Raw genomic sequence first — 15,097 nt, forward strand, 5'->3', positions numbered from 1 at the left:
TATTATAATGAGTAAGAGTGGTGAATTAGAAAAGATGAGACATGTGAAAAAGGAGAGTGAGAAAATGAGGTAAAATGAGAGAAATACTTGGTACAAACCCCTACTCTTTGTGAAACGATATAATTGTCTTCTTGACACCTAAAACAACACACTTTTTCTTTTTTTTTAAAAAAAGTATGGAAAGGGTAATTCAATAGATAGGAACCCGTTTAAGTGTGGTTGAGGTCACCAGACAATTTTTCGAGTAGGTTTCTATATTCTATTTCAAGAATACTCTTTGCAAAAAAGGTAGAATATGTTTAGAGGATCATAGTTTATGAGTAGAGAAGATGAGAGGTATTTAAGGTGGTTAATATAATACAAAGTTTTGATGTTTAATGGAAACATTTACACGAAATTGACAGAGGTGTGATTTGAGTTTTTACTTACTTGGAAACATATCTTAATGATGCTTAAAAAGATGTAACTTTAGTAATAGATGATTGATACCATTTAATTTGGTAATATTGACAAGAGAAGGTGTGTATCATTGATGAGATAACCTTATGATGCGGCATGCTTAGGGGATTAGTAAGATGACTTACATGATTCGCACTAAAGGTTTATTGACATAGACAATTATATAAGTATGGTTCAAAACCATGGAAAGTTTTGAATAGACAAATTGGCAAAGAAAATAATGAAGTTATGTTTTGATGATTTTAAGGTATAAAGTGATTAGTCCTAATGGGTCTAATGTCTCTAGAAGAGCTTTAGAGGCAAAAGAGAAGATATCTTATGCATCGATTTTAAAAATTGGTATATCTTTACACCACCTCTATGTTGATAGCAAAAACTCTTGGAATATCATATATAGGTTGTCTAATTTATTTACTTTTCAATTAATAACTAATAAGAAATTAATTAGTAAATAATTAAGAAATTAATTAGTAAATAATTAGGAAATTATTTAATAAATAATTAAGGAGGTATTTAGTAATTAAAATTATATAACAACTAGTTCGATGATTAATTAACAATTCATATAATTTTTAAAGGAAGTTAATTAGTAAATATTGGTAATTAGAAAATTAATTAATAAATAATTTCAAAATTAATAAGAAGATAAAATTGATTGGAAATCATGCTTGTCTCTTTGAGCTTATGCACATTGTGATTTTTGGTTATACGTTAGTAATAACCCTCAATTTTTTACCTTCCCCTATTAACTTACACTAGAAATTTGAGAATGTAGTAGTCACAACGATTGGAAAAGGGACAATGAGGTCATTTATGATGTCAATTGTGCAAAATACTATACTAAAAATGAATTTTCTTTCCCCTCACATTCTCCTCCCTACCCACCATACCTCTACTCTTGTTTTGTAGGCCATAGTTGTGTGCAGGTGAATATATGTAGTGCTCTAAAAATACCCATTTTTGAGTGTCCTAGGTGAATATGATGTGGAGGTGACCGGTTTGGAAAAAAAGTCCAAAATAAGAGAAAAAGTCCAAATTTTTTGAATACATTGTTATATCCCTAAAATGTAAAGGCTAGTTGAATTAAAAGATAAGGAAGATGGATTTAGTTAGGAAACTACCAAAACCAATATTAGTTTTCAATAGTTGATTAAAATAAAGAGTAGAGCATAAATAGGTTCATGAAGGTGAGGAAATATCATTTCATTGGATACAAAAGACATTGGATAAGAAAAGAAATCTAGCTTAGGAGCGATGGGATTACTTGGAGTTAATAGAATTAGAGAAATTATAAAACCACGTGGATCATTATGCATAGAGGTTGACAATAGGTTTTGGGAAGTCTTGAAATGAGACCTATACAAAGGGATCTTTAGAAGGAGTTATCAAAGGATAAAAACTTGGGACTAATTAAACTAGTTCCTAAAAAGATAGGTGGAAATAAATCAAATTATGTAATTTTAAGGAGAATTGGGCCAAATACAATATAAAATTTAAGGAAACTCCCTTCAACTAGAGTTCGGCTTCCTTAAAACACGCTACTTATTTCCAATTATTCTTTGGATATGGTCCATAGCATCACTCTTTTCATAATTCAATCTCTTTCCTCTTGTTTCCTACTCTTTAATTACCATATCTATTTTTAATATTTTTTCTACTTTATTATTTTACACATATCTCATCTATCACTCTCACTGATTAGAATATCATAAAATGTAACTCATTCATTTTATGCCTTCCTTATTATTTCACTTAATCTAATCTGTATACTCAAGCTTCTGAAGTTTCCTTGAATACCTCTTGGGGGAAAACATCTTGAGTGAAACCTTTGTGTATTATTGTTGATGTTGACTTGGATATTGTATTTAAACTTGCCAATATCATCATTAAGTTATAGAACTTCATTGTATCCACTCCTCAATGAAAAATTTGGAGAGTATTTGAAATCAATCTACGAAATAAAACTACCAAACAATGAACAGTGAATATAAATGTATTCAAAGAAACAAAGGTTAGCAATGGAAATGGAAAGTAGAATTTAATTTCTTCTAAAATAATTTACTTGACAAGAAACCATTCCTCAAAATAGGAAACAAAACAAAATATGCATGATTGTGCTTCTAGCTTATGTGTGTGTCTCTAATGGGTATGATACTTTGCACAAGCATTAATGTAAGTGAGATTTAGGGCTCTATAAAGTATCGGATATTTTTTGCATGGTTGGACATGCATATTTCTTGGTTTCTTACCATGAATCATGCATGTTTCTTGGTTTCTTACCATGAATGAAGCATGATTATTAAATAATATGCCTAAGTGAACTTCTAGCCTATGGATCCCATCTCTGATGGGCATAATACTTTATACAAGCCTTAATCTAAGGTAGACTAAGGCCTGTGCAAAGTATCATATCCTTTGGATATCATTTTCATGGTTGGACATGCATATTTTCTTGTTTTCTTACCTAGACCCTAAATCCTAAACCCCAAACCCTAAATACTAAACCCTAAACTCTAAATCCTAAATGCTAAACCCTAAATCTTAAAAGCTCAACCCTAAACCTTGAAATATAAAATACGTAAATTTGTTTAAGATCTAAACCCTAATGACATAAAATTAGAAAAAAATCAAATTCTACAAGCATTTTTTTGAGAAACCCCCATTTTTTGTTGTTAATTTGTTAAAAAAATCAAAATGTGAAAAATTGTTCTTAAAGAACCCATTTTGAGGTACAAAATGAAAAAAGAAATTTCAAATGATCTCCTCTCTCTCTTTCTCTCTCTCTCCTTCAAGCCCCCCCTCTCTCCCCCTCCCCCCTTTCCCACCAACATGTGGCGCATGCCATATGTTGGCCACACATATTTCTTTTGTTTTTTTTTTTTGGGGGGCGGGGGGGCATTGTTTTTGGGGGGTTTTGAAGTGTTGTTTTCTTTTTTGGGGGGCGGGGGTTGTTTTGGGGGGGTTTAAGTTTTTTTTTTGGGGGGGGGGGAAGGGGATGCTTCTCTCTCTCTCTCTCTCTCTCTCTCTCTCTCTCTCTCTCTCTCTCTCTCTCTCTATCCTTCAAGCCCCCTCTCTCCCCCTCCCCCCTTTCTCACCAACATGTGGCGCATGCCATATGTTGGCCACACATTTTTCTTTCTTTTTTTTTGGGGGGGGAGGGGGGGGGGATTGTTTTTGGGGGGTTTTGAAGTGTTGTTTTCTTTTTTGGGGGGTGGGGGTCGTTTTGGGGGGGTTTAAGTTTTTTTTTTGGGGGGGGCTTCTCTCTCTCTCTCTCTCTCTCTCTCTCTCTCTCTCTCTCTTCACTTCAATACCCCACTCCCACACACACACACACACATCCCCCTCTCCCGATACCCCACTCCCTCACCTTCCCTCTCCCCTTGTGTTTGCTCCCTACTCTCCCTCCCCTTTATTTTTTACCCCCCACCCCCTAGGGCCCTCCCCCTTCACCCTCTCCCTACTCTTGCCTCACTCCCTCCCTCTACCCTCACCCACACCACATGTGGCGAGAGGAGGAGGAGGGAAAGAGAGAGCAGGGGAGGGGAGGGGAGGCGACATGAGAGAGAGAGAGGGGGGGGGGCGATGAGGGGAGAGGAGAAACAATTGGGGGGGGGGGAGAGAGAGAGAGAGAGAGAGAGAGAGAGAGAAGGGGAGAGGCAACATGAGGGAGAGGTGAGCGACGTGAGAGAGAGGAGGAGAGGGGAGCGTCGAGGGCTATGTGAGAGAGAGGAGGGGAGAGGTGAGCGATGGGAGAGAGAGAAGGGGATAGGTGAGTGATGAGAGAGAGGGGAGAGGTGGGTGATGTGAGAGAGAGGAGGGGAGGGGAGAGGAGAGGCGAAGAGAGAGAGAGAGAGAGAGAGAGAGAGAGAGAGAGAGAGAAGGGGAGAGGCAACATGAGGGAGAGGTGAGCGATGTGAGAGAGAGGAGGAGAGGGGAGCGTCGAGGGCTATGTGAGAGAGAGGAGGGGAGAGGTGAGCGATGGGAGAGAGAGAAGGGGATAGGTGAGTGATGAGAGAGAGGGGAGAGGTGGGCGATGTGAGAGAGAGGAGGGGAGGTGTGAGCGACATGAGAGAGAGGAGGGGAGGAGAGGAAGGGCTGGGAGTGGGGAGGGGCGACGTGAGAGAGGGGAGGGGAGAGGTGAGAGATGTGAGAGAGAGTAGCGAAGAGGTGAGTGACATGAGAGATAGGGGGGAGGGGAGCCAAGAGGAGAGAGGTGAGCCACATGAGAGAGTAGAAGGGAGGAGAGGAGAGGGGCGACGTGAGAGAAAGGGTGGAGAGGAGGGAAGGGGAGGGGAGGGGGAAGGGGCAACATGAGAGAGAGGAGAGAACAGGTGAGTGATGGGAGTTGAGAGAGAGGAGGAGAGGGGGGACAAAGGAGAGAGGGGAGGGGAGTCAAGGAGAGGGATTCTCTCCTTGACTCCCCTCCCCTCTCTCCTCTGTCCCACCATAGATTTCAAGTTAGGAAGAGAGGGATGGCGGGATTTTTTTTTTCGAATTTCAAATTAGGGAAGTGAGGAATGGCAGGAAATTTTTTGAATTTTGTTTTGAAACCTATATCATATAGCCACATGTCTTTTGGGGGGGCACGAGGCTAGGGGGGGGCACATGTGGCTCTCTCTCTCTCTCTCTCTCTCTCTCTCTCTCTTTGGCAAATCCCCCCTCCCTCACTTTTCCTCTCCCCTCTTGTTCGCTCCCCGCTCTCCCTTTCCCTCACCTTCCCTCTCCCAAATCTCCCTCTCCCTACTCCCCCCTCACTCACTCCCTCTCCCCCTTATGTACCCCCTCTCTCCCCCCCACCCCTCCCCTCTGTGTCACCCTCTCCCCTCCCTCCCTCCCTCTCCCCCACACCCACATCACATGTGAAGTGCCTACTCCGTCCCTCCCTCTCCTACTCGCCCCTCACTCCCTCCTTCTCCCCACATGTGGCGCATGTTGCATGTAGGGGTTCTCCCCGCACATGTGGCGCATGCCACATGTGGGTGTTCTTTTTTGGATAAATTGTTTCATTTGCAAAACTTTTTTTGATTTTCAAAATAAACATTTTTAAAAAATATATAGATTTTTTTGGGGAAATTTCTTTTTTGAGAAAAGATTATTAAAATGTAATTTTTTGGGAAAATCTTATGATAGATATCAAATTTATAGTGTGTGTGTGCAATCAAAAGTTCTCTTCTCTACATGCATTTTTTTCTTCCACTTGGATTCCCCAGTGAGAGTAGTAGGGGGACAAGCCTCCCCCCCTTCATAATAAAGTTGGTTGAAATAAGCAAGCATCCAATTGTAATTGAGAAAGACATGCACTTAAACGGTGTATTTTAACACCAAGAAGGTGTATATGTACACCATCTCTCCAGGAGAACAAGTCATCTTGACATACTTAGGACTTTGGTTCAAAACTATGTAATGACCAAAGTATAATTATTTGGTTAATCATAGAAGGTTATTTTGTAATCTTATCTAGTATTTGGTAATTTCAATAAATTTTGGGTTCAAAGTTTGCTAGAAAAATTGTCAATGGTTACTCTATGCAAGTGGGTGTGTAAAGTTTCAACCAATATTGCAATATTTGTTTTGAAATATTTGGAAAAAAAGCCATGGGACTATGATATTAAAAAAATTTGACTTGTATTTAGTCTAGTTTTGGAATCATACTTTATACAAGTCCAAATTTTTTGAATACAATGTTATATAGGACTTTTGGCTTGAAGCAAAAAATTTCCTAGTATTTCATGCTTCAGTAATGAAAACTTCTCACATACACCATCCACCATCTCTATTTGCATACAATAGATTTAGCAGCAGTGTTTCAATTGAAATGTAGCTCGCCTATAGTTTCAAGAAACAATCTTGGTCCATCATTACCATCAAGCTCTGTAGATAATGAGACCATTTTCCTCTTTACGTTTCACAAATTTTTCAGTTATTCCAATAGTATGTCCCTTTATTCATAGAATTGACCCTCTTTAAACTCCATCATATTCTCACGTTAATCCATGTCTTATCATCTATATGTATCCTCAAACCCTACTAGAGATCATTCTTTATTTAGAGGCAATCAAGCCATACAAAGAAGAAGGAAAAACCGATCTCTTAGCATCACTTCAACTATAATCACCTCCCTTTAGAATCTCTCCATCTCTATTGATGCATCCTTTTTATGTTTACTATGATTGCAACTCATTTGGAATAAACACCATATTAGGAAATTTGGGAAAATCCCAATTCCCACTAAAAAATGGGAACATGGATGATCATTTCAAGGATTTGTTGAAACCCCTCATAGGACATATTATTGGAGAGATATTGAAGAGTAGGTTTGAAATTCACTTGATCTATTACATTTCAACACTTTGTGTTCAAGATATAACTTAAATACATTGAAAGTAAGATTTCCAAAGTATTGGGATGTTCCCAAATTCTCTAATACGATGTTAATACCAAATTAGCTTGCTGCAAATGCTGGAGTATTGAGGGAAGTCCATCTTAAACAAAGCATATCCAGCAAGCCCTTGAAGAAACTCTATTTCAAGCTAAAAATACCCTACTTGAAAGCATGAAACCCACCCCATAAGTTCAAGACATGATAGAAAAGCTACCTATCTTCAAATAAAATCTTAACTACCATTCTTCTAGACATGAAAAACAAATCAATGTTATAAATTTTCCAATGAGGAAAATTTCTGGTTGGAATTGTCTTTACCATATGTCTATCTTCCTTAATTAGCAAGACATTTGTTTTTACACTGAGTTCCCCTGTAAAGAGAAACCCATTTATTAGAGACTTGAAACTTTCTCTCTATTTTGCTTCTTCAACACAGTTTGGTAGACAATAAATATCAATCAGCGCTTACTCTATGTAGGTTGTTGCTATTTGTTAGACTCATATTTCTACTATTTTTAATCATAGTTTAATAGAAAATACAAATCAATTGACTATTGCTACAAGTACGTTGCGTCTATATCTTAGAATCAAAATTCTATCATTTTCTACTTATTAACTTGTCATGAATTGTTGCTTAATTCTTGGACCATTTTTTAGCTTTGGAAGGTGGTGGTCACATCTATAGAAGACTTTGCTTACAATCTCGCACTAAAGCTACCATCCTTATGTGTGGAAATTTAAGGAAGTGGAAGAGAAGTGCTAGTGAATCTGCCATTTGAATTTTTTTCCATCATTCATGCCTTGTCAATATGCACATTGCAAGAAACCTTATGATCTAAAGGGATTGAAATCAATTTTGTAGGGGTCATTGTGAATGTGTTCAAATAGGACTACTAGGATAGTCCGTCATGATGCTATTGTAAAACAACTAAGAGAACTTTTGCTAGATTTTGGACTCAAGAAAATATATGCCTATGCTAAAATAAGCCTCTTGATTAGAACCAGGTTATATTTATTTCATTGATTAATTACTCATGTGCTAAGGTCATGGTTAACACTAAAAGGCAATAATGTGTATGGCATAACTTTAAAAAATATATATATTTTTAAAGAAACTAATCGGCTTGCATTAATGGGTCGTCAACCCAAAAGAAAATAGACCAGATACACAAAAATTGGCTAACTTAGAGGGCACATTGCCTGTAGCCTACACTGCCACTGCAGTGACAAAGATTGACTTGCTTGCAAAGTCCAACTCTCTGTTGGGTTCCAGTATTTATATGGGCCACTTGCTTGCAAAGATCGACTCCCTGTTGGGTTCCAGTCTTTATATGGCATAACTTTATTCATGAAGAAAATTTCTTTAAATCATTTGTTGCTTTACAATGTTCATGTTGTGACTGTTCTACTTTGTTATTTCCTCAATGATTTCTTCACACCCCATTCTATTTATGTATGTTTTCTGGTATTAATAATGGTTTCCTGACACCCCAATCTATTTATGTATGTTTTGCTAACTCTGACAGTCTTAAATGGTGAATGTCTGGCACAACTTAGTAGTTTGAGATAAAGGTGTGAATAGATGAGTGCCCCCCTTGACCTTGCTTCAGTTTTACAAGCTTGAAGCTCTATGATTTACCCAAAACAAGTTGAGAAACACCCTTGAAACTAAAAAGTTCATGAATCTTACCAAATATGTTTGCTAATTCCTTTTCATACCATTAATTTTTAAATAATTTTAGGATATTTTACTCCATAAAAATAAGCACATTTTCCATTGAACCATGGTATGCACATGGGAAAAGGTACAATGATCTCAAATTATTATACACTCAAATACCTAGTCTTTAAAATATATCTTTTATATATGTGTAGTCCAACAATCATACAAAAGATATTAGAAATCATCATCCATTGCATCCTCCTCTATATCCGCCCCCCATGCATTCCTCACTATTAACATGATGATCACTTGAAGATAGAGGAGTTAAACAATGTATCAACCTCATCAAGAATAAGCACACTTATATGAGGTTGATTATTTGCTCTCTTTGTTTTCCACTGCCACATGAGTATTTGCCTCTTCACTTTCCCCGCCACATGAGTATTTGCCACTACTTCAGTGGTGTACTTTCCATTGTATGAGTTGTGACTCTTAGTCAATACCTCTAGACTTTGATCCGATCAAACCAATCACATTTGCAATCCAAAATAAATGTTTGAGCGGATCATCCTCTACAAGTGTTGCAATCATGGAATCAAGATCTATATCCTGCACACTTTCACTCAACATTTAATGAAACACTACACCAAAAACAATGTCAGCATTCTGACATGATAAAAAAGGCAGGAGCTTGTTCCATGGTAAAGAATGTATTGGCAGTTGTATCAACTCTATAAATCAGTCTATTCCTTTCACACTACCAATAATCTGCAAGACATCTTGGCATCAATTTGAAGCTCATTGAATTACACAAGCGGATGTGATTTTTAATATGTTCTTAGGTTACACCAACATAGCTATGCATGAGCACCAAAATCAACTTCAAGCAACAATATCCAATAATTCATTTAGGAAGGTATTGAGAGTAGCTTATACATCACTAAACTACAAATAGACTTTGAGCCATCTTGGTGTCAAATATGAAGCTCATTGAATCACCTAAGGATGTGATTGCTAACAAGTTCTTAGGTTACACCAGCTATGTCTATGTTGGGGATCGTTTTGTGACTTTTGCATGAGCTCAGGAGTGGGAGGGGGGGGGGGGGGGAGGGCAGGTGGGGCGGGGGGTAGGTGTTCAAATAACAAAATCTCTTGAATTTTTACAGAATATACTATAGAAGGGGTTTTTTAATTGGGATATTTAAAAAAATCATACGTTTGAATAGATAAAGGGGTCATTTTAATGCCTTACAATTTATAGATAAGGGGTTTTAATACTATCTTGAAGGCACTTGATAAGTGACCCCCCAAGTGCATGAGCATGCCAAGCTAATCTCGATGGATCCCTTTCATTACAAGTAGTTGGTCCTCTTCCCTTACCTAGGGCTATAGTTCTCATTACGATTTGCACCCAGGTGCATTGTCATATGAATTACCACACAAAGGAAAATCTCTAACTAACACTTCCCCACTCAACTCCTTAAGTCACCACCACTCGCTAACATCAGTCTAGCAAGTTAAAGCTTTTACATGAATCGTGATGGGTATTCTTACCCAAAGTTGACTTTGGCACTCATGCATAGCTCATAAAGTCACCCCCAACATAAATGTAGCTAGTGAGACCTAAGAACACGTTAGAAATCACATCCTCTTCGCTGTTTCGATGAGCTTTGGATTTGACACCAAGATGGCTTATAGTTCAGTGCTATAGTGCATAACGAATAGGCTGATTCATAGAGTTGATAAAAATGCCAATAGTACTTAGGAAGAAGTTCCTCCCTTCCAATCACGTTCCTTTGCTCACATTGTTTTTGGTGCTGTGTTTAGAATCTCTCATCACCTTCCTAGATGAACATCGATGGGTATATTGATTTTGGCTGGGGAGTTCTCTCAGAAAAATGGAGATGGAGACTCTTTGTGATTTATTAGACTTAATTGTTTCATTTTCGATGTGGCGATGCTCTATGCTCGCTCTAATAATCTACACACATTGCATCCCACTTACGGTTCTTGGGCATGAGGTAAACGCGAATTGAACTTCAAGATCTACATTTCAAATTTGATATTGTACTAAGGGTGTTTACACATTGGAAGAAGTAGCTCTCAAACGACTTGAGGAGATAGAAAGTGAATCGTTTCCGAATCGTGATCTTAGGCCTTGAGGATAAAACAGTCTTTCATAGGACGCCTCCCGAGGTTCCAATTGTCTTAAAGACTTGGTGTCTAGAACCTATTGGTAGAGCACCAGGGGCACTCCATGGATCATGGATGGGCAAGATTGCTCGCCCAAGTCTAGACCACATGCGAGATACCATGGGCAGGTATGGGCGGCTGGAGTATGTAAACAGCCCTAATGCTAGTGTCTCTCAAGCATGCACACACGTGCACACGTGCATGTTCAATACCGGATTGTACCCTGCTTCACCTCATTCCTATACAGTTTTATTCGCGGCCACGAGCCTCCGGTTTCGGAACTGAATCTGGTTGCAGAATGGCAGAGATCCAAGGGTCTGCTAGGTCGTCAAACCTTTGCTCGGCCGTAAAAGAACTATCCACTGTCTGAAATCTGGAGCATTCTCTTTAAAACTTATACCCCTTAAGCTCACCAAAACATTTGGTGCAGACGCATATCTTTCTCTTGAGAGAGATCCGTGAAGTTCGAGTAGCAAACTAGCTACTCTGAAAAAATCCAGGTAGAGATATGCTGAGAAAAAAGAAGCTCAAAACGGGGAACCGGTCAAATCTTTATTGTCACATCGTTGCAAAAGAATGTTTGTGTTATGAACATTTGGGCCCTAAATACTTGATGTAAATCAACTCATATGCCCACGTGAATTGCAATTTCACTGTATTCTACTTTAGAAGGAAGATGTACTATTCTTATCTTGGCCATTCCATGGTTAATGATTTCAATCCCTCTCAATACTAACCAAACAGCATTCCTTCAGCATTAACTGTCCTTCCCTCTCCTCCTCACACATTTCTCAACTTCCCCTGTTTCTAACATATTCCTGTTCCTCTATTTCGAAAGAATCTCACCTCTTGAAGTATAAGGGAGGCAATCTAAACTATCATAAGTTAATATAAGTCATGTATCCTACTTTGATTTGCTTGTTTATGCTTACACATGCGCTTGCCCAAACTCAGGATACACTGGCTTCGAGCTAGCACCGTTGTAAGGCTTTAGATCTAGAGTAACAAAATTGGTGAGACGGCAGTGGTTGGGAGATGCTGAGCTTAGAGGAGACACTCGTAATTCTGGACCGGATGGTGCAGCTCCCTTCGGTTGAAAATTTTCTTGTTATCTTGCAGAAATGCAGGAAAATAAAAATTCTAGCTCTTGCAAAGCGTCTGCATGCAAACATTTGCAAAAATGGGCTGGAAGCTCATAATGCTATCGGGAACTACATTGTGCCAATGCTTGTGGAATGTGGAAGTGTCTCCGATGCCCAGCTGGTTTTCAACAGATTGGTTCATCGGAATGAGCATTCGTGGACATACCTTATATCAGGGTATAATCAATGTGGGCAAACGCAGCATGCTCTCAAACTGTACCAGAAAATGCAAGAGGACAGTGTACCTCCTAGTAGGTATACTCTCACTGTTCTACTTAAAGCTTGTGCTGGTTTGAAAGACATAGACAAAGGCCGAGAGATTCATGCTGATATTGCACAAAACCGATTTGAAAAAGATATTTTTGTCTGCAGTACATTGGTTGACATGTATTCCAAATGTGGTTCAATTGTTGAAGCACGACAAATATTTGACAAACTGCCAGCTCGTGATGTTGTCTTGTGGAACACACTAATCGCTAGATATGCTGAACATGGACTTGGTCAGGACGCACTGGAATGTCTTGACCAGATGCAACAGGAGGGCATCCCTCCTGATGCTGTCACCTTTGTTTGTGCATTGAAAGCTTGTGGCAGCATAGGAGCCATAAGCAAGGGCCGAGAAGCACATGCTGAGATTGCACGAAGGGGATTTGGAAGAGATGTTTCCGTAGGCAACACTTTGGTCAGCATGTATGCCAAGTGTGGCTCCCTCGCAGAAGCATGGGAAGTCTTTGAGAAGTTGCCAGTTCGAAGTCTTGTCTCATGGGTTGCATTGATTGCAGCATATGCTGAACATGGACTTGGTCAGGAAGCACTGACATGTTTTGAACAGATGCAACTAGAGGGCAGCTATGTGGATTCTGTCACATTTGTTTGTGTCTTAAAAGCTTGTGGCTTAATAGGAGCCATACACAAGGGCCGAGAAATACATGCAGAGATTGCACAAACGGGATTTGAAAGCGAAGTTTTGGTTGGCAGCACGTTGGTTGACATGTATGCCAAATGTGGCTCGGTCTTAGAGGCACAGGAAGTTTTTGACAAGTTGCCAGTTCATGATGTTGTGTTGTGGAACACACTTATCGCAGGTTATGCTGAACATGGACCTGGTCTTGCAGCAGTGAAATGTTTTGAGCAGATGCAAGTGGAGGGTGTTTCTCCTGGTGCTTCGACATACGTTAGTGTCTTGAAAGCTTGTGGGGGCATAGGGGCCATAGACAAGGGGCGAGAAATACATGCTCAGATCACACAAAAGAGATTTGAAATAGATTTTGTTGTTGGTAGCTCTTTGGTCAACATGTATGCCAAATGTGGCTTGCTTTCAGAAGCAAATCAAGTCTTTGGCAAGCTGCCAGTTCGAGATGTTGCTGCATGGAATGTAATGATAAAGGGATATGCTATTTACCATGAAGGTAACATGGCTGTACAAATTTTCAAGGGCATGCAGGAACAGGACGTAAAGCCTAATGCTATCACATTTACATCTCTTCTTACTGCATGTAGCCATTCCAATCTGGTAATCGAAGGCCAGGAGTGTTTCAAGGCAATGACAGAAGAACATGGCATTGAACCGACAGTAGATCATTATACTTGCATGATTGATCTACTTGCACGATCAGGACATTTGTATGAGGCAGAAGACTTTTTTGTAGCCATGTGGTGTCATCCGTCTCAAGACATGTGGACTGCTTTGCTCAGTGCTTGCAAAACATATGGGGAAACAGAGCTAGGGCTAAGATGCTTTGCACAGCTTATCAAGATGAATCCGGAATTTGCTGCTGCATATGTACTCATGGCAGGCATCTATGCAAGTGCTGGTAGGCAGGATGATGCATACAGGATAGAGGAGCTGAGGAAACATGCAGGGGCGAAGAAAAGCCCTGCAAGTGCTTTGATAGAGGTGGACAAGAATGTGCATGAGTTTGTGGTGGGTAACAACCGAAGTAAGAAAATTGCAGCAATCCTAGGAATGTGGAATTCACGTCTAAAGGGGAAAGGGCATGTGCCAAATGTAGATTTGGTCTTGAGATCCAGCTCTTATGAGGAAACCATATTACAGGGTAACTTCACATAGGGACAAAATGCTGCCCGTGATTTAACGGTTGAATCTTGTTCAGGATTGAAGGACGGTATATGTGTACTGTCTCCATCATTTCAAGAACAGTTTGTGCCCTTACGGGGCATAATTGATGATCTGTTTACAGACAATGCAGAGGCCATATGGAGAAGGACCTTCTGCAGTGAATGACCCTCTTATGGCAAAATAAAATGGTTGAGGGTTGCAAAAGTTAAATCCAATACAGCACGGGGGAGAAGAGATGGAATACGATGCGCAGGAGAGCAGGGGTTCTTTTCTGGCGACACCTTCCTCTGTTAAGTGAGCATAACTACCCTGAACTGAAATATTTTGCTCAGGATTGAGAAACACAACAGGGTGTGTGCCCAATGTAGTCCCATGGTGGGAACCTGGAATCTGAAGGCGTCAACCAAACAAGCACAGTGGAATCTCAATGTGCTAGGTGGAAACTAGAAGCTATAGGCAGCATACAAGCAACGCAAAACAGAAGAGCATTGAATATTGAGCGCACTGATTGTTGAGATGAGAGATGACGTTTAGTCAACAATTGCCAGTGGCGGGGTGTGAAGGAAGAGAAGGGCTAAGGTGAGAGAAGGAGTTGGAAGCTAGAGTGTGTATGGATTTTGAATCATAAGAAAAGACAGCAGTGGAAAGCATAAACGTTGTAATTGAATGCAAGAGCAATGAGCAATGCTTACAAGGCAGTGGTAATAAACTCCAAAGTGAGAAAGTTGGATTGCTGCTTTTATATATGGAAAGGGATTGAATTGTTGAGAGTTGCATAAGTAGAACAAACACTACAAGGGAGTTGCTGTGGTTGACATTTGATCTTGATTGGCAGCTGAGTTGGTTAAACAAACAAACAAAGCGAAGAATGGTCTCACTTGGGAGACAAGGATAGACAAATATAGATGAAATAAAAGCATGCATGCAGGAAGCAAGAAGTGGACTCTGGAAGTTAGAAGCTGAAATGATTTACTGAATAAGCTAAACAGAATCTCACAATTCTTGGTAGACACTAGCAGAAACAAAAATGTTCATAAAAGGAACTCCAAAGCAAAGAGGCTTTAGTGACTCACAGATTTGTTATAAAACAGGATTTAAAATGCTATTTCTACAAGTGTCTGTATGTAGTTTCTAAAACAGCAAAAGATCTGTTATTTGTCCATTTATATTCCCATATT

At 39.5% G+C, this 15,097-nt stretch overlaps 1 protein-coding gene across 1 annotated transcript; it reads left to right on the forward strand.

The window, feature by feature from the left end:
* Positions 1–10,817: 10,817 nt before the first annotated feature.
* Positions 10,818–14,715, forward strand: LOC147880068 (pentatricopeptide repeat-containing protein At1g11290, chloroplastic-like). Its single transcript, XM_087371651.1, has 2 exons — positions 10,818–10,825; positions 11,723–14,715. The coding sequence occupies exons 1-2, from the start codon at positions 10,818–10,820 to the stop codon at positions 13,908–13,910; spliced, it is 2,196 nt and encodes a 731-aa protein (XP_087227777.1). The 3' UTR covers positions 13,911–14,715.
* Positions 14,716–15,097: the final 382 nt, after the last annotated feature.

The sequence above is a fragment of the Dipteris shenzhenensis genome, chromosome 33 (assembly GCF_047967505.1).
Source record: "Dipteris shenzhenensis isolate YYH24624 ecotype China chromosome 33, Dip_SZ_1.0, whole genome shotgun sequence".
NCBI lineage: Eukaryota > Viridiplantae > Streptophyta > Polypodiopsida > Gleicheniales > Dipteridaceae > Dipteris > Dipteris shenzhenensis.